The sequence below is a fragment of the Apus apus genome, chromosome 21, assembly GCF_020740795.1.
Source record: "Apus apus isolate bApuApu2 chromosome 21, bApuApu2.pri.cur, whole genome shotgun sequence".
NCBI classification, from domain to species: domain Eukaryota; kingdom Metazoa; phylum Chordata; class Aves; order Apodiformes; family Apodidae; genus Apus; species Apus apus.
The window spans coordinates 3804671-3827988 of record NC_067302.1 but is presented as its reverse complement, the minus strand read 5'-3'; the positions used below and the strand labels follow the sequence as shown (position 1 = coordinate 3827988).

Sequence of the window (23318 nt, the reverse complement as noted above, 5' to 3'; positions counted from 1 at the left end):
GTCCCCGCGGCGGGGCCGGGGGGGCTGAACCGGCGGGGGCAGCGGCTGCTCGGGGGGGGTCGTCCCGGCGCGTGAGGGGCCTGAGGGAAACGGCCCGAGGAGGGGGCGGGCGGGAGTGGGGGGGGGCTGGGGAGGAGGAGGCTGAGGGGGGGTCTGGTCAGTGCTGGTCAGTATCTCCAGGGGGTGGCAGGAGGATGGGCCAGACTTCTCAGGGGTGTCCAGTGACAAGACAAGGGGCAATGGGACAAACTGGAGCACAGGAGGTTGAACCTGAATCAGAGAAAATACTTCTTGGCTGCGAAGGTACCAGAGCCCTGGGCCAGGCTGCCCAGGGAGGCTGTGGAGTCTCCATCCCTGGAGACATTCCAGACTGATCATGTTCCTGTGGGATCTGCTCCGGGGGATCCTGCTCTGGCAGGGGTAGGACTGGATGATCTCCAGAGGTCCCTTCCAACCCCCCACTCTGGGATCCTGTGAATCCCTCCCAGTTGCTGACGCCGTTTCCCGGGGCCGCAGCCGGGAGCTCCCCGGCCGCATCCTGCCCGTCCTTGGGCATCCGGGTGAGGACGAGTTTCTCAAGACATCGGGAATATCTCTTGAATCCGACAGCAGGGTGGAGAGGTACCGAGGGGTGCCCAGTCTGTTGCTGTCCAGGTGCTCCTGGAGTAGAATTCCCAATGGGAAGGGGCGGATTCCCGGGAGGAGGTGCCGCTGTGGCGAGTGGCTGCTGCCACCGGCTGGTCCCCGCTCCCCGCTGCACCCTCCGCCCGCGCCCAGGGCCTCTGGTTACTGACGTGATCGTTTTGTTCCTGTCCCTGTCGGGTTTTGTGGGGGTTTTTTTGGCAGTTTCCAGAGGGAACAAAACGCAAATCAGACCTGAGAGCAAAGGGGGATATGGGGAGAAAGGTGGTTTTTAGTTGTGGCTTTGGAGGAGGGCAGGGAGTGATGGGACAAGGGGGATGGATTGAAACTGGAAGAGGGAGATGGAGGTTGGACATGAGGAGGGAATTCTTGGGTGTGAGGGTGGTGAGAGCCTGGCCCAGGCTGCCCAGGGAAGCTGTGGCTGCCCCATCCCTGGCAGTGTTGAAGGGCAGGTTGGATGGGGCTTGGAGCAGCCTGGGCTGGTGGGAGGTGTCCCTGCCCATGCAGGGGGTTGGATCTAGATGATCTTTGAGGTCCCTTCCAACCCAAACCAGCCCAGGATTCCATGATCTCTCTGTCTTGTGGGATCAGGAGGATGGCAGGGGGGCAGCAGTGCAGGAGGTGGTGGCACTGGAACCCAGTGAGAGCTCTGGGTCTTGTGTTTCTCCAACTGCAGAGCAGTTGGTGGCTGGGGAACCAAGGGAAGAAATGTGTTCTCTTCAAAACAAGCTGCCCAGCAGCTCCTGCCTCGTGGCTCTGGGCCAGCTGGTCCCAGAACACAGGGAGAGGAAAGCAGGGAGACTCCACAAGGCAGTTAAATCTTGGAGGTGAGGTTTGCAGGGAGGAGGTGGATGAAAGCCACCACAGCCCATGCCACTTGCCTGACAGACAGATGTCCTCACTCTGGAGAGCAGGACCCTGGCCAAAATACTGGGAAATTGCAGGTGGATTTGGAAGAGCAGCAGGTGCTGGAGATGTGGGTAGGGCTGGGGGGATCCAGCATCTCTGAGGAGGCACCTGAGCTTTGCTGTGGTGGAGCTGGTGTGGTTGGTGCCATGGAGACAGCCTTGGAAAAAAACATTCTCAGCTTCCTAGGGGCAAAGAGAGGGCAGAGAGCAGGAGGGAGGACAGCATTCCCAGCAGCTCCCAGCTGGCTGAGGGACCTGGGCAGCAAACTGCCCACACGGGTGTCACCCTCAGAGTCCACGTGGTAACCTCTTCCCCTCCACATCCTGGCCAAGGTTGAGAAGGCAGGGAAATCTTCTTATAACAGGAGCTGCACCAAAAAGGTCTTCTGTGACCTCTGCCAGCTCCCTGGTCTCTTTCATAAGTGACTTCCTTGTTCACAGAGTTTTGCAGCTCTTTGAAGTGCCTGGCAGGAAACCAAGGTCCGTCATTTACAAACCAGAAACACTTTTCTGTGTCTGTCCTTTCTGTTTATCACTTCAGGTTTCCAAAAGCAGAGGGAGAATTTCCCTGGCCTCAGTGACCTCCTGAGGCCAACGCTGGAGCTGAGAATGGAGCTGGTGAGCAGACAGGACCCCCACCTGCGAGAGGTGCTGCGGTTTGGGATGTGCTGCAGAGCCCTGACACTTCTGCTGCAGGCAAGTCTCCTGCTCCTGGAACAAAGCTGCTGCCACCTCTGCTCCTTGCTGCTCCACAGCTTCTCCCTGTGGGGCTGCCTTGTGCACCCTGAGCTGGCTGGGAAACCATCTCCTCCTATGGAGAAGCAACAGACCAGCTGCATCCAGGGAAGCAGGAGCTGCTAGGTGACATTGCATACATTTCATAGAATCCCAGAGTGGTTTGGGTTGGAAGGGACCTTAAAGATGATTTAGATCCAACCCCCTGCATGGGCAGGGACACCTCCCACCAGCCCAGGTTGCTCTGGTCTAGAGGGGCCCTGGGCATTGGCTGCTGTCTTCTGTGTCAGTTTGATCTGGGAAAATGTTTTCCTTTAGCTCTGTCTCCTCTCCCTTGTACATCAGCTGGGACAATAATGCTCAATCCAGTAGAGCAGGAGGCATTACCAGTGCTGGGGAGGTACCTGGAGTGAGTGTGTCCAGGTAGATGTGCCTGAGCAGCTTTCCCTTCCAGCTCCCTGGGGATTCATGATGGACAAGTTCTAGAGCTTCATTCAGTTTGGGTGTAAATGCCCCAAAAGATTCTGTTCACCCCTTTAAAGGTGCAAAGCTCCCCAGCCTGGCTTTGTAAGGGCATGTAGGGGACACAAGGGGTGATGCTTTAAACTGAAAGAGGGGAGATTGAGGTTGGACATGAGGAGGAAATTCTTGGGTGTGAGGGTGGTGAGACCCTGGCCCAGGTTGCCCAGGGAAGCTGTGGCTGCCCCATCCCTGGCAGTGTTGAAGGGCAGGTTGGATGGGGCTTGGAGCAGCCTGGGCTGGTGGGAGGTGTCCCTGCCCATGCAGGGGGTTGGGACTGGATGATCTTGAAGGTCCCTTCCAACCTAAACCAGTCTGGGATTCCGTAATAGGATTGTGCTGCCCTTTGAAACCCAGGCGTCCTGCTGGCTGCTTTCAGTGGGTTACAGGAGCATCCCTGCTGGATTTCAACCCTCTCTTCTTCTTCTTCCAGGCCCTGTTTAACCTCCTGATCCCAGACCACGCTGCAGATGCCTTCTCTCCCCCTCGCCTGCCGGATCCTGGCCCGTGGGACCTGCTGGTGGAGCAGCTGCTGGGCGGGCTGTCCCGCTGGGACGCCGAGCACTTCCTCTTCATCGCCGAGCGCGGTTACCTGTATGAGCACAACTGTGCCTTCCTCCCCCTCTACCCCCTCAGCCTCCTCACCACGGCCTGGGTTGCCCTCTGGCCCTTCCAGCACCTGCTGCGCCTGCGGAGCCGCCTCCTGCTCTCAGCCCTGCTCCTCAATTCCCTCTTTTCCCTCCTGGCAGCCGCTGCCCTGTTCCAGCTGGGCTGCTCCGTGCTGCGCTGTCGCCGGGCGGCTTTCCTTGCTGCCCTTCTCTTCTCCATCAACCCTGCCAATGTTTTCATGGCAGCTGCTTACTCAGAGAGCATGTTTGCCTTCCTGGTGTTCACTGCCATGTGGCAACTGGAGAAGGGGCAGAGCTGGCTCAGTGGATTGCTCTTCTCCCTGGCTTCTGGGGCACGTGCCAACGGGATAACGAACGCTGGCTTCTTTCTCTACTCCGGCAGCAAACGCTTTGCCCTCCAGCTCCAGGTGGGTTCAGGATCCCTAAGGAAGCTCCCTCTGGTGTGGAAGCAGCTCCTGAGCGTGGCATCTTCAGCCCTTCTGATGTGTGCTGGGATTTTCCTGCCTTTTGCTTTATTCCAGTATTATGCCTACGTGAGGTTCTGTGATCCCAGCTTGGAGGAGCCTGTTCCCGAGCCGCTGCTGCGGCTGGCTCTGGACAAGGGCTATCGACTGCCATCCACCCAGGGGACTCACCCTCCTTGGTGCTCCCAGAGGTTCCCTGTGGTCTATTCCTATATTCAAGACACTTACTGGAATGTGGGCTTTCTCAGATATTTTGAGCTCAGACAGATCCCAAATTTCTTGCTTGCTTTTCCTGTCACGTTTCTGGGCTCCTGGGCTGCCTGGACCTTTGTCATCGCAAACCCCCGGCACTGCCTGACCCTTGGTCTAGAGAGAAGAAAGAGTGAAGAGGAAGGCAAACCAAGAGCTGGATTTTGCTGCCCTGCTGTCTTTGTGTACGTGGTCCATGCCACTGTCCTGCTGGTGTTTGGATTCTTCTGCATGCACGTGCAGGTAGGACCTTCCTAGCCAGACGTGGGAGTGATTCCTGAAGGGTGGAGAGGTGGCCGCGGTGGTGACAGTCACAGCCTGTCCCATCAGCAGGGCAACGCAGGCCAAAAGCTTTGCCTGTCCTCTCTTGGAGCTACTTCTAGAGTTTCCAAAGCCAGTTTGTTGCTCTGATGGAGAGTTTTCCCCAATGAGTGCTTGCCAGTCTGATGGGGGACATTGGGACAGGGATCAAAGGGTCTGGCTGATGTTGGATGGAGTTTGACATGTGCCTAAGGCCAGGCTGGCCAGGTCCTGCAATCATCTGGTGGAAAGCAGGGATGCTGGCTCGTTACTGTGTTGGGCTGAGCTTAATGGGTGGCAGTGAAAGGATACAGAGCCTGTCATCAGCCCCTGGAAAGTGTCTGAAGGTCTTTTAGGACACATCTGGTGGCACTGAAGGTTGGGGCTTCCAGTGAAAATGAATCCCTGCCTCGGGATCAGGGATGGTCACAGTTGGAGACCTTCATTTTATGGTTTGTTTTTTTCCCTGCCTGTCACCTTCAGGTGCTGACCCGCTTCCTTGGCTCCTCCTCTCCTGTCCTGTACTGGTTCTGTGCTCACCTGCTCCAGGAGCACGAACCTTTGCTCTGGAATGAAGGGACTGATGGTCAAACCACAGTGCCCTGCACCAAGAAACCCGGACAATCTCCTGCTTCCTGCAGGGAAGGGCCTTCTGGAAACCCTCTCATGAAGCTGCTGCTGGGCTGGAGATCCATCACCCCCCTCAGCAAGTGTGTCCTGGGATTCTTCCTGTCCTACTGGCTGCTGGGCCTGGTTCTGCATTGCAACTTCCTGCCGTGGACGTAGGGCGGGGTGTTCATGGGACCACAGACTGGTTTGGGTTGGAAGGGACCTTAAAGATCATCTAGATCCACCCCCCTGCATGGGCAGGGACACCTCCCAGCAGCCCAGGCTGCTCCAAGCCCCATCCAACCTGCCCTTCAACACTGCCAGGGATGGGGCAGCCACAGCTTCCCTGGGCAACCTGGGCCAGGCTCTCACCACCCTCACAGCCAAGAATTTCCTCCTCATGTCCAACCTCCATCTCCTTCCAGTTTCAATCCATCCCACCTTGTCCTCTTCCTCCGTGCCGGGGACTTGAACCGCGGTTTTTGTGCTAAAAAGCTCCGGATGCGATGGGGGCGCTGCGGGGCGGGGCCGGCAGGGGGCGCGGTGCGGTGCGGGGCGCTGTGCGGGGCGCGGCCGGCAGGGGGCGGTGCGGGGCGCTGTGCGGGGCGGGCGGGGCCGGCAGGGGGCGGGGCGGGGCGCTGTGCGGGGCGGGGCTGGCAGGGGGCGGGGCGCTGTGCGGGCGGGGCCGGCGGGGCGGGGCGAGGCCGGCAGGGGGCGGTGCGCTGTGCGGGGCGGGCGGGGTCGGCAGGGGGCGGGGCGCTGTGCGGGCGGGGCCGGCAGGGGGCGCTGCGCGGGGCGGGGCCGGCAGGGGGCGCTGCGCGGGGCGCTGCGCGGGGCGGGCGGGGCCGGCACGTCCGCCGGGCCGGGCGCTGCGGCGCCATGAAGGAGTGCGGGTACCGGCAGATCCCGCCCGGGATAACGGCGCCGGTACCGGGCACGGGCGTCTCGTCGCCTCCCGCCGCTTCCCGGCCGGAGCGGTCCGTTGAGACCCGTCGGCCGCAGCGGAAGTGGGAAGTGTTCCCCGGTCGCAACCGCTTCTTCTGCGGCGGGCGCCTGATGCTGGCGCGGCACAGCGGGGTCTTCGCTCTCACCCTCGTCCTCATCCTCGCCACCAGCGGCCTCTTCTTCGCCTTCGAGTGAGTCTGCGGTGCCGGGCCGGGGGCTCCGGGCGCCGCCCCGGGGGCTGCGGGGCCCTGGGGTGACCCCCCCCGCTCCTTGGGGTCCCTCCGGGGCTCTCTTGCTCCGGTTCCCTCTCGTGTCCGTCTCCTCTCTCCGTCGCTGGGGTCCCGCTGGTGTGTGCAGGGGCCCCGGGACCCCCATCCTGGGCTCAGGCCCCTTCCCTGCTGGGATCAAGCCGCGCGGGTTCTCTCGTTCCCCGCGGGGGTCTCCAGGCAGCTCTCGTCCCCCTCTGCTGAGCCTCCTCTTTTTGGGGCACCCCGCCCGGCGGGAGGGAGGTGGGCTGCGGGGGCACCTCTCCCTGCTCCATGGCAGCCCCGATATTCCTTCCTTCTTCCCTTCCTCCCCCCCCCCGAGCCATTCCCCTGAGGCACAACCCCCAGACCCACTTTGCAGGCAGCCTCTTGCCTCCCCATTGCTTGTCCCCAGGTGTGGTTGTTGGGGGGGGGGTCAGGGGCAGCCCTAAACCATATTTTGCTCAGCTCGGCCTCTGGAAGGGGCTTAACATCCTCCCAGGATGGTCCCTCTGGTCTCTAAAATACATCTCCCCCCCCCCTCCCAGTCTCCCCTCCTGCTCCTAAGGAGAGAATTGCTCCAAAAGCGCAGCCAGGAAACCCCCGGGACTGTTGGACTCGGTCCTTAGAGGCAGCAGCGACAGCGTTTGTGTTCCAGGTGCTTGATGAACGGGGACATCCCGTGGGGTCCTGCCCTGAGGGTCTGCCCTGCATCTCGACCCCCGTGGTGCGGCGCGGGGAGGGAGGAGCTGCATCTCCTCCAGTTCCTTTCCTTTTGGCAGCTCCCTGCCCCTGCACCCCGAGGCGTGGGAGAGCCGAGAGCTTCCCGTTATGTCCTGCGCTGCCCGGAGGAGCCGGGGCAGCGGTGACACCTCGGAGGGCTCCTGCCTCCGGAGGGAAGGGACCTTGTTTTCCCTGCCGCTGTAGGAAGCCGGGAAGGGGGGGGGGGGGACCGTGCCTGTCCGTGGATCACGTCCTTATCTCGGGGTAAAGCTGCCCAAGCCTGAAGGAATTTGCTCGGATTAGGGGTTCTGAGATGAAAGGAGCAGGCAGCTGTGGGAGGCAGCCCCAGCATCCCGGCACAGCAGCTCCTTGCTTAGTGTCTTGCCTCTCACACAGGTTCCTCTGCCGGGTCTGGGGCTCAGGGGCAGCACTAGCAGCACCTCTGCTCTCCCCTCCCTTCTGGCCTAGTCACTCTTTTCGTGGTTGAAGCTGCCCTGGGACTTCCCAAGCTGTTATTTTAGCACCACGTCTGCTGCGCGGGGAACGTTTTGCTGGGTGTGCAGCACGTACCTCCTGCCTCTGGCTGCCGTTCCATTATTTTAATGCAACTTCTTGTTGCCTGGGGGGCGGGGGGGGGGGAAAGGTGGGATCCAGAGGTTCTCCTGGAAAAGGAGTGTACAACAAAGCTCACGTCTGGCATTTCAGAGATGTTTCTGTCTCTCCATCAGGGAGGCGGCCGAGGGGCTCGGCAGCGGCGCCGGGCTCGGGCCGAAGGGGTTTTATTCCTTGGTAGCTGCTTTGTCTGGACAGCTGAGCTTGGGAATTGAAACAAGAGTTGCTTAATCCTCTCAAACTACCCCGCAGTGTTAGTGAAACTCAGCTCTGCCCACAGACACCAGGGCTCAAGGAGCTTGTCTGTCTGGGCTGGGCTCTGGGTACTTAGCAGTGCTTGGAATAGCAAATCCCTCTGCGGAGCCAGGGGCAGGAGAGGTCTCTGTGTGGGGAGCTGTGCCCCTTGGCCTCTTCACCTGTGGTGCTGCAGGTGGCAGAGCTGCCCTGCTGTGGAGAGTGACCCTGCTGGTCCCCATCTGTGGAAAACCAGCCCCGGGTTGTAGGACAGCAAGCCCAGGGACAGGTGTCATCTGCTTAGGTCCCTGGTGGCTTGTCACCACGGTGTCAGTGCTGGAAGGCATCCTCATCCAAACATCTGGCACACCATGAAGGGCACAGGAGTCATCCAGAGACAGCAAAGCTGTGTTGAATCCAAGCCAGGTTCCTTCTCAGCTTCACGTGTTAGACCAAAAGAGGTTGTGTTCACCCTGACTTTGATCCTTGCTTGGCTTGAAATGTTTCTCCGTGTCTTCTTGTCGAAGGTGACCAGGCTTTGGGGGCAGGTTTTTGAAACGTGATTCTGGGGCCTCAGAAGGGCAGAGAGATTGTGTAGAAGGGCTGGTACTTTGTGCTGAAGATCCTGTCTTCCCAGTGCCACTCCAGTGTTTTCTGGGCTGGCTCTTGCTGTCCCAGAGGTCTCTGCAAAGCAGCCACCACCTGAGATAACAGCTCCATAGCTGGTTCTGCAGCAGGGGTTGGTCACGATGCTTTTTTTTTTTCATCTTTTCTTTTTAACAGCTGCCCCTTCCTTGCCAGTCACCTCACCTTGGCCATCCCCATCATTGCAGCCATCCTCTTCTTCTTTGTCATCAGCTGCTTGCTCCAGACAAGCTTCAGAGACCCAGGCATCCTGCCCAGAGCCACCCCAAGTGAGGCTGCAGACCTGGAAAAGCGGATCGGTGAGACTTGTGTCCCCTCCCCTGTGTCCCGAGAGTGTGAGTGTGTCTGTGCCACACGCCTCAGGCTCAGTGAGTCTCAGGAGAAAAGGCTGGAGTGTCAGATGATGAGGCAGTGCTTCAGAGAGAGGAGCTGCAGGGAAGCAGAGGTGTGGTTTTCCTGTCTTTTTTAATCCCGTCACATTCCCTTTGCAGCCAGTTCCTGCCTTCAGGATGGCACCTGAGGGGACAGAGCTCGGGGGACTGGCAGCTTGTGGTGGCATCAGTGTCCCAGAGATTAATATCACTGGGAACTGTGTGCCAGCAGCTGGGGGACCAAGATGTCCCCCTTCAGAGTCACCCTGCCAGGCTCTTGAAGACAGAGAGTGCCCGTGCTGTTCCTTAACAGTGCATGAGTTATTTTAGATGTTCTCCAAACTTGGAGGAATCTGACCATGCACCTTCAAAAAACGTGTGGTGAGGACTTGGGATAATTAATTTAGGCTTTTTAAGATGATGATTTGCCACTGAGCCTGCAGAGCCTCAAGGTGTTCTTTATTGTAATGGGCTCTCTAATGTGTGTCCTCATCTCAAACTGCTGTGTCACTGGTTTGGTGGTGGCCAAGAAGGATCTGGGGACCTTGTTGGTGTGACCTGTGACAAATGCTTTAGCAAAGCTAACGTGGGATGACTCCAGTCTGCCCTGCTAAAGGCAGTTGCAAGGCAGTGATTCTACATCTGACTAAAAAAATGGTTTTAAAATACCCTGAGAGTGGTTATTCACCTTTCTATTTATAAATACCTGAAGCAGTAATCTGGCTGCAGCTGTTGCCTGATGTACCAGCTGTTATTCTTAATATAATCCACTTATCCTCTTAACTTGCTCACTGGTGCATCTCTGTTGTCAAAGACTCCCTCGGAGTTGGGAAGGTGCTCTGGCAAGAGGGACTTCAAGAAGTAACCCCCAAAATTGCAAAGCTGAGGGAGATTTTCTAGCTCACACTTTTGCTGAGCAGAGAAACAGTCTCCAGCTGCCAGTGCCCAACGAGCAGTGAAGTGCCAGCACACACAGGTGTGACCAGTGGTGTCCCTAAAAATGCTCAGTTTTGACCTTGAGGAGCAGGAGAAATCCTCTTGTGCTGCTGATCTGTCAAATTTCATAGAATCCCAGACTGGTTTGGGCTGGAAGGGACCTCAAAGACCATCCAGTCCCAACCCCTGCATGGGCAGGGACACCTTCCACCAGCCCAGGTTGCTCCAAGCCCCATCCAACCTGCCCTTCAACACTGCCAGGGATGGGGCACCATTGAGGAATCATCAAATGTCAATGAGATCTGCCTGGAGCACTTGAGACCTCGTTGCCTTTCCCCACTGTGATGGAAATGAGTTGGGTTGGCACCGATGTGTCCTGGGGGATCCTTCTGCTGAGGTGATCCTGATTTCTGTGACTCAGATGCTTCCAGCAGAGGAGGAACCACAGTCTGTTGACAGATCATGTTGCCTCTTTCTGCTGTGATCCATTAGACAGGCAGAGCTGAGATGGTGTTGCTGGGTACATGAGCACTGCTGCTTTTCTGCTCTCTGCTCATCAATTACTGTGTGTTCTCAAAGCACTGGGCAGCTATTACTTCCTCTTGGCATCCCAGCAGCATCACCATGGAGCAGACAAGGAGAGGACATCAAAACTGCTGCAAGGAGCTGCCTGGAGTTCCTGGCTGCCCACCCTGCAACGAGCCCTGTGGGCTGAGCTGCCTTTTAGCTTAAAGTCAGGAACCACAGCATGTCAGGGGTTGGAAGGGACCTCTGGAGATCATCGAGTCCAACCCCCTTGCCAGAGCAGGACCAAATCTAGGGCAGGTCACTCGTAAATGCATCTAGATGGGTCTTGAAAGTCTTAAGAGAAGGAGACTCCCCAACCTCTCTGGGCAGCCTGTCCCAGGGCTCTGCAGCCTGATCCTTCACCCGGCCCGGGCAGCAGCTCTGGGTGGGGGGGCGGTGATAGAGGGCCTTGGCTTTCACCTGCACCCCTCTTACTGTGCCTCCTGGCCCTTGCAGACAGCATGGGGACCTCGACCTACCGCCCCCCAGCCCGCACCATGGAGGTGGTGATCAACAAGTACGTGGTGAAGCTCAAGTACTGCTACACCTGCAAGATGTTCCGCCCGCCCCGCACCTCCCACTGCAGCGTCTGCGACAACTGCGTCGGTAAGGGGGAGCTGCTGGGAGCCTCCCTGGGTGTTGAGGGGTGGTTTGTGTTCCTGGGCAGATGGATTTTGCTTCTCTTAAAGGCTTAGAAAGTGAGATTCTGAGTGGTTTGGGTTTTTTTTCTTTTTTTCCCCATTTCCCAGGGAAAGGGCGGGGCAGGGCAGTGGGGCAGCACGTCCAGGGCTCCGTGTCTTGGCTTCCCCTGCTTCTGAGGGGATGGTGCTGTGAAGTCATAGACTGGTTTGGGTGGGAAGAGACCTTAAAGATCATCTAGTCCCAACCCCCTGCATGGGCAGGGACACCTCCCACCAGCCCAGGTTGCTCCAAGCCCCATCCAACCTGCCCTTCAACACTGCCAGGGATGGGGCAGCCACAGCTTCCCTGGGCCACCTGGGCCAGGGTCTCACCACCCTCACACCCAAGAATTTCCTCCTCATGTCCAACCTAAACCTCCCCTGGCACAACTTGAGGCAGTTTCCTCCTGTTCTATCCCTTGTTCCCTGGGAGCAGAGCCCGACCCCCCTGGCTCCAACCTCCCCTCAGGCAGCTGCAGAGCCAGCAGGTCTCCCCTCACCTCCTTGTCTCCAGGCTGGACACCCCCAGCTCCCTCAGCTGCTCCTCAGTAAGGCTTTTGCTCCAGCCTCTTCCCCACCTTTGTTGCTCTAAACAAAGGGCTTTAGCAGCATCCGTGGAGAGCTGACTCCCCGTGCAGCTGCTCCTGCATAGTGTGGATGTGGGGACTGTGCTTCATCCAGGAGCAACCAACCCACCAGCAGTCACCGGACCCCGTGGTTCTAGTTAAGGAAGGCAATTTGGGGGTTGCCAAACATGTGTTAGGGAACGGACGTGGGTGGCTGTGAGTCCTCACACTGGAGAAGCTCGCTGGAAAGCAGTGGTGGCTGAGGCAGGGCCTGAAGAAGAAGAGGGCAGGGTCTGAAGAGGGGCAGACCTGTGCTTGCTGGGTGTGTGCAGTGGGCTTGGTTTGCTCTGCTGGCCACCACAGGACACTCCCCACAGCCCTGTCACTCTGCAGCAGCCCTTTCATTAGAGGGCAGGCTGTGTTCCAGGATCCAGGCACCTGCCCTGGCTTCCCAGGCAGTTTCTGTGGTTTTGGAGTCGTATCTTTATGGCTTTGAAAATTATTTTCTGCCCTGCAGAAGGTGCAGGGGGAGCTGACAGGCAGAAAGGGAGCAGGGATGCTGGGGACACACACCCAGTGCTGCTGGAAAAACTGCTGCACTTTCCCTTTCAGTTTTAGTAATAATAGATGTTACCAGTCACAAGGCTGGTGCTTATGAAGGGGTTTGGTGGGAGGAATGGTTTGGCCTTTGATGATAAAAAGGGCATGTGAGGAGGTGGCAGTGCTCTGCTGAGACTTCTTGCTGCCGTGCAGAGGGGCTCAGGCCTCGGGGTGGTGGGTGGCAGCTCCACGTGTGCCCCTCACCCTGTCCCTTTGTTCCAGAGAGGTTTGATCACCACTGCCCCTGGGTGGGCAACTGCGTGGGGAAGCGCAACTATCGCTACTTCTACGCCTTCATCCTCTCCCTCTCCTTCCTGACAGCCTTCATCTTCGCCTGTGTCGTCACCCACCTCACCCTGCGTAAGTCCCTGGGTGGGGGGGCTGCTGGGGGCGGCGCCAGCAGCGGTTTGTGCCCAGCTCCTGCCGCCGGAGGCAGCGCCGGGGTCTCTGTTCCCCTTGGGAAGGGTCTGGTTGCTTCACCTCAGGCTTTTCGTGGCCTGAATAGAGGGGGGGCTCAGGCTCTGGGGCTCCATCCTGCCCCTCGCAGCAGAGACGCCTGGGGAGCTGGTGGGGGGCTTGTCCCCTCCAGAGCACGGCAGCTGGTGGGAGCATCTGCTCTTAACCTGGCGGGGGAGGCAGCTTGTCCCTCAGCCCCAAACCTCCCGGAGCTGTGTCTGACATCCCTGCGGAGCCACAGGCTGCTCGGGCAGCTCCCGTGGCCGGGGGGGGCTGTGCTGGGGTGGAGCTCTGGCTGGAGAGGGGAGGCTGCCTGGTGGGATGTCATCCCTTGTCCCGTTCTGCTTTCCAGGCTCGCAGAGGGATGGTTTCCTGGCCACTCTGAAGACCACACCTGCAAGATATCCTTCTGGGGCTTTGCTCAGCCTGGCCAGCAGTGCTGCAGCAGCACTGCCCCTGCCCCTGCCCTGCAGGGACCTCTGCCTGGGGGCACCTTTGTGTGCCTTCCACAGCTTCATTTAGCCCCCAAGCTGCCTGGCTGGGACAGGCAGGCATCTCCTCACCTGTAGGCTGGTAACATCAAATTGGGAAGGCTTTTAATTCCTTCTTTACCCCCCTGCCAGGGACTAAGGGTGGGTGACAAACTTGCTTCCCAGTTTATAAGGTGATGTGGACAGGGAAGCAGCTGGAGCAGGCTGTGCCTGCTGGGATGTTGCTGGGAAGCTTGCTGGGACGTTTTTGTGGCCCATACCTCCCAAAACAATCCTCTGCTTCTCCTTGCAGGATGATTTTTGTTCCGAGACTTCCTTGACTTTTGTTTTTACTGTGCTGGAGCTGGTGATTTGTTTTTTCTCAGTCTGGTCTATTTTGGGCCTCTCAGGTTTTCACACTTACTTAGTGGCCTCCAACCTGACGACAAATGAAGATGTAAGTACCTGGACACTTGTCCTCCTCCTTCTGCAGCACCTGGACACTTGTCCCTCTTCTGCAGCACCTGGACACTTGTCCTTCTGCAGGGTTGGCCCTGCTCCTTCCCCAGCAGGGGTGAGTCTTGCAGGAGACCCTTGGCTGCCTGCCCCTGTGCAGTATCTCAGTGAGTCCTGCTGCCTGCTCTGCCTGTGATAACCCACAGCAGAGCAAACCACCCATGCCCAAGGCACTTCAGCTGTAGTTTCAGGTCACTGAGGGGGGAGGAAAGAGCAGGGGACTGTTCTACACGTGTGACTTGGCAGTGTCAGGCTGCAGGGGTCAGGCATTGAAATGTTAGAAGGTTCACGTGGGGTTTTTTTTTCCAGTCTGCGTGTGGCCTTGCTTAAAATTAGGAGTTCTGAGGTTAAAAAAAGAAGGCTGCCCCCAGAGATTTGTCTGGGTGTTAGTGTGGGAGGTGGGTGATCTTAATTCAGCATCCCACAGAACCACAGGTTTCCTCTGAGACCCTGGGCAAGTCCCTTGGTCTCAATCAGTTCCTCATGTCTGAGAGGCAAAGTGTTCAGACCTCTCCTGGTGAGGCTCCCCTCAAAGCCTGGGCTGTGTGCAGGTTGCCAGCCCCAAACCAGTCCCCTCAGCAGGACAAGTTGTATGGAAAGCAGGATCAGCTCCTCAGAAGGAATGAAAATTCACCCTTTTGGCCAGAAGTACCTGTTATCCTTGCTGGAAGCTTCCAGCCCTGCAGAAGGCAGGTTTGCATCCCTTTGTTGTTGGTTTTAAAATTCTTTTTCCCCTTCCCACCTTTCTGTTACGTTCAGAAGTGTTGGGAGAACTGGGCAAGGCTGTAGGTGAAGCTGGTGGAGGTTGCACCCCAGGACTGGGTGCAGCAGGTCTGGAGCACTGGGCCAGTTGTCTCTGTGGCTTTGTTGCCCACGTTGCCAGCCTTGTGCTGCAGCTGGGGAGGGGAAGTAGAAACAAGAGGAGGAAATGTGATGGTGAATGGTTGGCTGCACCAGGGGCCTGGGGCCAGGTACAGCATCTGTCCCCTGCTCTGTGCCCACGCTTGGTTTCGAGATCAGGGTCCCAGTGGCAGCTGCTCAGGGTGGGGACAGATGAGATTGTTTCTTCCTGCTCCCTCTGCAGCAGGGCCTGGGATTCCCCTTGTTGTTTGTTCAGCCTGAAGGGCCCAGGAGGGACCACGAGCTTGGAGCCCTGCTCTGAGGAGCTTCCAGCCCAGGAGAGAGTGAGGGGAGCAGGAAGGAGCTGGCCTTGGAGATGGTGCCACTGAGGGTGCAGCCTGGGGAGGACGCAGCTTTGGAGCCTCAGCTGCAAAGGTTGAGCCTTGGCAGGGGCAGGAGCAGCATGTTCCTGGCTCCTCTGTGCCCTTCTGCAGCTGTCCTTGTTCCAGCAAAGGAGGCTGCAGAAGGACAAGCCTCCCACCTCCTGACCAAGGTTTGAGTCCATTTTCACGTGATGGTTTCCTGTCTTCACCTGGATGTTTTCTTTCCCTTTCAGATCAAAGGGTCCTGGTCAAATAAGAGGGGCTCAGAGTTTGCCAATCCCTACAGCCATAAAAGTATCCTCACAAACTGCTGTGCAGTGCTGTGTGGACCTTTCCATCCCAGGTAAGAGCCTTTGACCTCCACGGTGTTGGGAGTTGCACCCTGCTCTGGGAGAGGGGCCTTGGAAAAGACAGATTGTTGTGAGTTGGGGGAGATGGTGTCAGCACCAAGAGATCTGCTCCCGTGGTGGGGAAGCAGCTTCCCACTGTCTGCAGAGGAAGGCTGGACACGTGGATAAGGAGATCACAGAGTCATGGAATGGTTTGGGTTGGAAGGGAGCTCAAGGATCATCTAGACCCCCTGCATGGGCAGGGACACCTCCCACCAGCCCAGGCTGCTCCAAGCCCCATCCAACCTGCCCTTCAACACTGCCAGGGATGGGGCAGCCACAGCTTCCCTAGGCAACCTGGGCCAGGCTCTCACCACCCTCACAGCCAAGAATTTCCTCCTCATGTCCAACCTCCATCTCCCCTCATTTGGAACCAGAACACGATGTGCCCAAGAAACACGTGACCATGGAATTCTGCTCCCAAGACACACTGAGCCTGCACCTGCAGCAGAATGTCCCTGGAGATGTAACTTGCTTCTGTGCTTGAACTTGGCAAGTTTGGGTCACTTACAGTTGTTTTGTGGAGTTTGCAGCTTCAGACACATTCTGCAGTTCAATAAGGGGACAGTGACAGCAGCAAAGGGCTCTGCAGCAGATGGGAAATACTGGGAATGACAGTCCTCCTGGGCACGTGGTCTTCCTCCTGTACTCTGAGGACTGAGCACTGTGGCCACCAGGAAGCTGAGATGTGGCAGTGTGGAGACCCCGGGTTTTAACAACACTTGGGTTCCCTGAAAAGCTCGGTCCTGTCCTGCCAAAATGCTCTTAAGAGAACCCACCTTGAATCCAGGGTGAAGGTGGGCAGGTCCCTGCAGGTGGGAGAAGCTTTGGGCCCGGGGCAGGGGCAGCTGCAGTGCTGGATTCTCCTGCTTGGTCACAAGAGGGTGCAGCTGGGCAGAATCAGGCCCTGCACGTTGGCTTGGAGCTCTTGGCCTGTCCCGGGGCATCTGAGGATCCTGCAGAGAAGTTTATTCACTGGATCCAGGTTGGAATTCTCCTCCAAAGGAAGAGGTTGGGCAGCTGGAGTCAGAGGGTGTTTGACACTTGGGTCTGGCCCTGCTCTCTCAAGTGGCCCCCAGGTTTTGGTTGGGTTTGGAGGTGCTGGAATGCCAGTGCTGCCATCCAGAGAGGGTAAATGTTTGCATTCAGGGAGCCAAGGTGGGGAGAGAAGTGTTTCACTCCAGTTCTTCCCTCCTTCATGTTGTGAAGACCTGTGGCTGCTCCCATTGGGGTTTGTGGTGTCCCAGAGCTTTAACTGTCTGTCTGGTGGCTTCTGTGATGAGTCTGTGGTTTCTCTAATGGGCAGGGAGCAGAGTTACCCATCTTTTACATGGGGAGAGTCCTCTGCTGCTTGTGAGCTCCCATCTCCACGGAGCCTCCATGTCCTGAACTCCTCTCCCCTTGCACCTTTCCCTTTCTGTCTTCCAGTTTGATCGACAGAAGAGGATTTGTCCAGCCAGATGTTGGGACCCCATCCAGTCCTAAGAGTGAAATCCCTTCTTTTGGAGCCAAAACTGACACCAGCATGGTAGGAGGAACTCCCTAGCAGTGCTGGGATGTAGCCCAGTGCCTGTGGTGCCTGCACCTCACTCCTGCCACCACCTTCTCCTCTCACCATCTCCCCAGCCTCCAGCAGGACAGCCCTGGCAGGCAGAGCTGCCAAAGCCTCAGCCAAGCCAAACCTTGCCTTTCTTCTTTTTTTTTTTTAAGTTTATTTATTTTCTTTTTTCTTTGTTTGTTTCACTGTGATGTGGCCTGTCTGGGCTTTCAACTGATAGAGCCCAGCTGTGTGCAAGCAGGGGGTCCCTGCAGCACCCAAGAAGCAAATTAGGGCTGGGGAGCCCAGCAGCCCCCAGAGGGGTCACCCCTGACTCCAGGGGGTCATTGTGTCCTCCTGTGAGCAATCAGGTGGGCCAAGGGTGGGAGGTGGGGTCTTGGAAACCATTCCTGCTCTGAGCTGGGCTGTCACACCTCATCTTCTGGGCTGGTGGAGGTGTGAGCTCCCTGCTCTCCTCGTTATCTCCATGGACATCTCGTGTGCCAACACAGAAGGGCTGTTCTGTCTCTTCATGGCCAGGTTCTCACCTTGGCTGCTGCTGGAGCAGCTTTTCCAGAACCTGCTGTGCCTTGGGAAGCTGAGGCTGTTCCTCTGGGTGGACTCTGGCTCCCAGCAGACCTAAAAGCTGGTTAGATGTCCCAGCTGCTCTTGGCCCTGTTTCCAGGCTGGTCACTGAGGGAACTCTTGATGTTTTGGCCCTGCCAGTGAGCAAGACATTTTGCAGCAAGGCCACAGCTTAGAATGACTCTCCTTTTAATGGGGAAGAAAAAAACATGCAGCATTTTGTGACTTCCATCATGAGATGCTGGCTGGCAGGGCTAGAGCTGGAAGATTTGGGAACCTTGGCTCTCCAGGATCATGTCCTGTCTGGAGGAGACCAAAAGGCAAGAGGAAAGTGTGTGAATCACTGTGGATCACACCCTTCCCAGGGGGAGTTTTGAGCTGGTGCTGGTCTCTGGTGGCCTCACCTTGTGCTCTCTGGGTGTCTGGCCAGCAGATGAGGGCAGGACTGTCCCCAGCTCCTCAGGAACCATTCCCATCAGCCTGGGCTCACCCGTGAGCATTGCTCCAGGCCTGCAGAGCCACAGGAGAGCCAAGCTGGGTCCTCACTGACACTGGAGCACGTGCAGGGGAGTCACAGACCTTGGTAGCAATACTTGAATCGTCTCCTTAAAAAGCTGCTGGATATTTTTGCACAATTTGTAGATTTGTTGTTGTGTCTTTTCTTCTCCGTAGGACTGTTTCTCTTCAGTGCAGGTAGAGTTTGGGAGCAGCAGGGCAGAGGGTGGCAGGGCTGTGTCCCAGCCTGCCTGCTGAGCTGTCCCTGCCCCAGACACACGTTCTCCAACCTTGGAGCAGCACGTTCCTGGGGACAGCCTGTCTGTCCCCACCGAGCTGTGCACAGTGAGTGGCCACCCCAGCCCACACCCAGCTCCAGGGCATGGCAGAGACACAGGTTTCCCCCCAGCCCTGCATTTCTGGCTGGTTGCACAGAGATCTCAGTGTTTGTTTGCTGTGGCCACCAGCTCTACCTTCTCCTCCACGAGGAGCCAAGGTGAGAACGTGGTGGTGCCAGCTCAGTCTCTACCAGGTGGGGCTTCACCATCCTGGGAAGCTCCTGGTGCTGCTCTGTGGCCACCAAGGCCCCACAGCTTCAGGGACCAGGTGCTTTAGCATGTGTTGCAGCCAGAGAGGTCACCCTGCCCTTCCCTCCCTGCTTCTCCTGCAGGGATGTCCCCAGTGGGACTTGTCCCTGCCATGGAGGAGCCTAAAGCTGTGCAGAGAGGTGCTGGGGGGCAGGGAGCAGTGTTGGGGGTGTTATCAGGGGCCAAACTCCTTCCTGTTTTTATTTAAACTGGTTTCCTTTGTTACTCAACATAATAAAATTATATTTTTAAAGAGTTAATTGCTTGGATTATTATTTTATTCCTTGAAGACAGAAGAAGGCAGGTGTCTCAGAGTTTAACAGGTGGCAGTTGGGCTCTTTTATGAACTCCTACACCCTCCTGCAGGGTGGGGCTGTGAGGGGTGCTGGGCAGCACTGGTGCTGCTGTGGCTCTTGCTGGAGCAAAGGGATTTTCTGTCCCATGTCTCCAGGCTGGGCAGGATCTCACCCACTCCCTGGTCCCCTTCCCACAGGAGCCATCACCTTTCATCCATCACCTGAGCATCCTTTCCCCACCCACCTCCCGTGGTCCAGGGCTGGACCTGGGCTAAGTTTGTGGTTTCTCTGATGGGCAGGGAGCTCAGTTATCCATGAGCTCCCATCTCTGCTGAGTCTTCATGTCCTTAACTCTGCTCCCCTTGCACCTGGAACCCGTGGTTCCCTCTGTCCAACCCAGCCCTCTCCAGCAGATGTTGAGGTGTGTAACCTCTGGTGTCTTCTCCAGGAGGATGCCTGCCAGGACTTTGCCATTTCCTGCACAGCCTGATGGGATTTGTCCCCTCCTTGGACCTTAGCCCTGCTCTCTGAGGGGAAGCTGGTAAGGAAGCACTTTCTTCTCCCTCTCATCCACTTGAGCAACCCATCTCACCTCCACTGCATGAGCAGCTCTGCCCATGGAGCCCATCATCACCCTCCAGTTGTCTGGACATCCATGTGTCCCGTCCATCCCACGGGGGCAGCCAGCCCTGGGATGTGGCAGAGGGGTTGCCCACAGCCTTGCTGAGAAGAAAAGGATGGTTTCCTCCAGTTTTTTTACTGGAGTCTGGTCCAAAGTGGAGCCACCTGGGCTGTGTGTGCCTGATGATGCTTGGAAAAGAGCGTGGCTGAGGGTTCATGAAAACTGGATGTGACACTTCGTGCCACGGTCTGGCAGATGTGGTGGTGTTGGCTCATAAGCTGGACCTGATGATCTCAGAGGTCTTTTCCAGCCTCAGTAATTCTGTGATTCTCTGTGATTCTGGGAGGCACATCAGGGTGGGTTGTGCTCAGTGGAGCTGCCATCAGGCTTGGGGGAAGCCCCCAAGAGATGCAGATTCAGTGTTTGGAGCAGCAGAGTAGGAGCCTGGAATAGATTTCTAATCCAAACCCAAACAGATTTCTCATCTGACCTACTCTGTGGTTTGGGCAATCCCTCCCCTTCCTCCCTCTCTGCCTGTTTTCCTCTTGGTCACACCAGATTCCTTCTCCAACCTGTCTAAAGTTTCTTGCAAAGCCCATTGCACCCAGGGGGGCTGTGGAGCTGCCCCTCACCCTCCCTGCAACACCCCACAAGCTCCTGCTTCCTCCAGCCGTGGTGACAGAGATGGAGGAAGGTTCCCAGCACTTTTCCCCCATCCGGAACCATCTCCCCACCAAACCTGGGTGCTCGGCTGTGCTCCCTGCTTCTCACTCCTGGATTCCTGGCAATAACCTTCTCTCTCTCTCTCTCTTTCCTCCCTCTCCTCTCCCTCCCACCGGGTGGATCCAGTGTCGGGAGCCCTGGCAGCCCCTGCTGGGGCACCCTGGGGGGATCCAAGCCCCCCGAGGGCACCACCCACGGCTCCAGCCATCACCACCACCAGTGCCTCCTCTCCCAGGACCAGCTCCTGCTCCTCCCTCCCAGCCGGAGAGAGGGAGAGAAGCAGCCGTGCCAGCAGGAAAAGCTTTTCCCGGCCGCTGCGGGAGGCGGGATGTTGATCCCGCGGGTTCCCAGCCCAAAGCCATAGCTCCATCCCCCCCGGGGGCAATAACCGGGGCTCCTGCTGCCTCGTCCCGGTCCGCAGCAGCCCCATCCCGGGGAGGTGTCCCCCCATCCCGGGGGAGGTGTCCCCCCATCCCAGGGGAGGTGTCCCCATCCCGGGGGCGGTGTCCCCATCCCGGGGAGGTGTCCCCCCATCCCGGGGGAGGTGTCCCCCCATCCCGGAGGAGGTGTCCCCCCATCCCGGGGAGGTGTCCCCATCCCGGGGGCGGTGTCCCCATCCCGGGGAGGTGTCCCCCCATCCCGGGGGAGGTGTCCCCCCATCCCGGGGGAGGTGTCCCCATCCCGGGGGAGGTGTCCCCATCCCGGGGGAGGTGTCCCCATCCCGGGGAGGTGTCTCCCCATCCCGGGGGAGGTGTCCCCATCCCGGGGGCGGTGTCCCCATCCCGGGGGCGGTGTCCCCATCCCGGGGAGGTGTCCCCCCATCCCAGGGGAGGTGTCCCCCATCCCGGGGGAGGTGTCCCCATCCCGGGGGACGTGTCTCCCCTCCCGCCGGTGCCCCGCTCCAGCGGCTTGTGCAACGGGCAGGTTCCCAGCCCAGCCCCTGCCGTCCCGCACCAGCCCCGCAACCAGCCCCGCTCCCCGCCCCTCCCTGCGGCGCAGGACCCTGCGGAGGGGAGTGGGTGCTGCTCAGAGCTGAGCCTTGCACACCCACCCCCCCCAGCTCCCCCTTTTCCTCCCCAGTCTCAGCGTGGCTCTGGTTTCAGGGGCCCCGCAGCACCTGGAGGCTCCAGCGCCGGGTCCTGCCAGCCGGGTCTGTGCCCCCCCCCCCCCCTCCAGCCCAGTAGGTTTCACCATCTATTTATGCCTTTGACTTTTGTAACGAATTAAAAGTTTCTCCTATTTACTCTACGCCAGCGTCTGGCTGCTCTGCCCGTGGAGGGAGCTCGTGCCCGGGCACGCCGGAGCTGCGGGAGCTGCGCTGGGAGCTCCCCAAAACCCCAGCCCTGGCACTGGCCGTGGCTTGGAGGGGAATTTCAGCCTCCCGTGGCTCTGCCCCCCTCCCTGTACAGTGTTGGGGGGAGAACACACGAGCCTTGGTGCTGGGGAAGGAGCCACGAGCAGTGCCCGTGGGACCCCTGGTAACAGTCACACCCCCCCCCGAAAGCCCCCAGAGCTCCGGGCAATGTCTCAGGAACCCCAGAGACAGCTGGGCTGGAGGGGTGAGGGTGGGGGGGCTGGGACCATCCTTCCAGGGCTGCAGCGTGCCAGGGCTCCAGCATTCCCATTCACAGGAAGGGCCTCCTGCTCCTCTGCCTCCTGCCTGCCAGGATGGAGCCCACGCCTGCCTGCACCATCCCAGCCCAGCTTGTGGGGACAGGCAGCAACCCCCAGGACTGGTAATTCTCTTTCTTGGGGCTGGTCTCCCTCTCTCCGGGGCTGGTCTCTGTCTCTCTCCAGGCCCCGTGCACCTTCTGGGGCTCCTCTTCATCACCCAGGACACCCCCCCCCAGGTGCTCCACAGGGCGATGCTGCAGCTGAGCTCGCTCACAGGGATCTGAGACTCTTCACCAATTTTTCACTAAACCGGTAGAACGGAATGTTTCCTCAGCCTCCCCTCAGCCCATTGCAGCCAGAATTTGGCAGCAGCTCGGCCCCCCTTTGGCAGGAGCTGCTGGCAGATCCCTCAGCTGAGCCTGAGCCCTGGCACAGCCCAGCTGAGCTTCCCATGGGGGTCTAGGGGGTCCCATGGGGGTCTTGGGGGTCCCATGAGGGTCTGGGGGGTCCCATCGGGGTCTAGGGGGTCCCATGGGGGCCGAGGTTCCCCCCTTGGGGTCACTCTGAGAGCAGAGCTGACAAGGAGGGATCAAACAGCCCCAAAGCAGCTGGGCTGGCCCAGGTTTTGAAGCCAGGCTGGTGACAAGAGCTTCACCAGGGCTGGGGGGCTGCAGACCCCCCCGTGCTGACCCCCCCCGGAGAACTTTTGTGAACTGCAGCCTGATTCCCACTGGGAATTGGTCCCTTCTATTTTTTGCAAAGGCAGGAGGTGGGTTTGAGAGTGCTGGGGACATGGGGCTCCCAGCCCCTCTGTGGGGGCTTCTGTGCCTGGTTGAAGCTTGTAGAAGCCCCCTCAGGGGTCTCTGTCCCCTCCCTGCACCGTTTCTGCTGGGCAGAGGGTGGGAGATGGGCGGTGGTGTCCCCGGTTCCTTTGGGAAGTGCCTTTTCCCGACTCAGCAGGGTGTGATCTGGATCCTGCCCCTCCAGGGAAGGAGCTTGAACCGTCAGCAGGTGCAGCACGTGGTGAGGTTGGTGCTGAGGGGGGGGGGGACATGGAGGGGCTGGATGTGAACCCCTCACCGGGCAGGGGGACCCCAGACCCACCAGCAGCTTGGCTGGGAGGGGGTGAAGAAGCCCCCCCTGCCCCATCCCAGCAGGGTGGGGAGGGAGAGGTGTGGCGAGGGGGGAGTTGTTTCTTGGGCTGCACGTGGTTGGGAAAAACATCATCAAATCCTAGAAGACCAGGTTGGAAGGGACCTCAAGGATCAGCTGCTCCAACCATCCCGGGTGACAGCAGAGATTCAACGAGGGGACCCAGCTTTAAACCGCGACACACAGCCCCCCTGTTCCCCCCCCCCCCCATTTCCCTTGGGAGGCTGCACATTATCCAAGGGGTCTTCCTCCCCCCCCCAGCACCCTCCATCTCCCCATTCCCGGGGTGGGGATGGACACACCAGCTGATCCCAAAGTTGCTGGCACCTGGAGCTGGGGTGAGTAAAGCAACGAGTCACCACGATACGTAGTTTAAAAATCCAAAACCCCCCCCCCAAAAGAAAAAAAAAGAACCTAAACCCCCCCACAACCCCTCTCAGCCTTGGCCGGGTGCCCGCCCCGCCCCGCACGGCT

General features: G+C 58.6%; 2 protein-coding genes across 12 annotated transcripts in view; both read left to right on the top strand.

Annotated features, from left to right (window-relative positions):
• The window catches only part of PIGV (phosphatidylinositol glycan anchor biosynthesis class V), a 32386-nt gene that overhangs the window by 112 nt on the left and 8956 nt on the right, over positions 1–23318 (top strand). Inside the window, exons 1-5 of one of the 8 annotated variants that reach the window (XM_051637827.1) lie at positions 237–560; positions 2092–2246; positions 3238–3398; positions 3816–4389; positions 4930–5278. In XM_051637827.1, coding sequence (XP_051493787.1) covers positions 431–560; positions 2092–2246; positions 3238–3398; positions 3816–4389; positions 4930–5232 — 1323 coding nt within the window. In that variant the 5' untranslated portion in view covers positions 237–430 and the 3' untranslated portion in view covers positions 5233–5278. The other 7 variants (XM_051637821.1, XM_051637824.1, XM_051637819.1 and 4 more) reach the window with 7 other exon arrangements.
• Positions 5910–20520, top strand: ZDHHC18 (zinc finger DHHC-type palmitoyltransferase 18). Of its 4 annotated transcripts, none has more exons than XR_007891394.1 (10): positions 5910–6191; positions 8673–8758; positions 10790–10939; positions 12402–12539; positions 12988–13036; positions 13460–13562; positions 15078–15187; positions 16662–16761; positions 19182–19274; positions 20205–20520. XR_007891394.1 is itself a non-coding variant. In XM_051637873.1 (9 exons), the coding sequence occupies exons 1-9, from the start codon at positions 5935–5937 to the stop codon at positions 19221–19223; spliced, it is 1110 nt and encodes a 369-aa protein (XP_051493833.1). In that variant the 5' UTR covers positions 5910–5934; the 3' UTR covers positions 19224–19360. The 4 variants fall into 4 exon arrangements, 2 of the variants coding, with proteins under 2 accessions (XP_051493833.1, XP_051493834.1); XR_007891393.1 differs by having other exon boundaries at positions 8598–8758; XM_051637873.1 differs by lacking the exon at positions 20205–20520 and having other exon boundaries at positions 8598–8758; positions 19182–19360.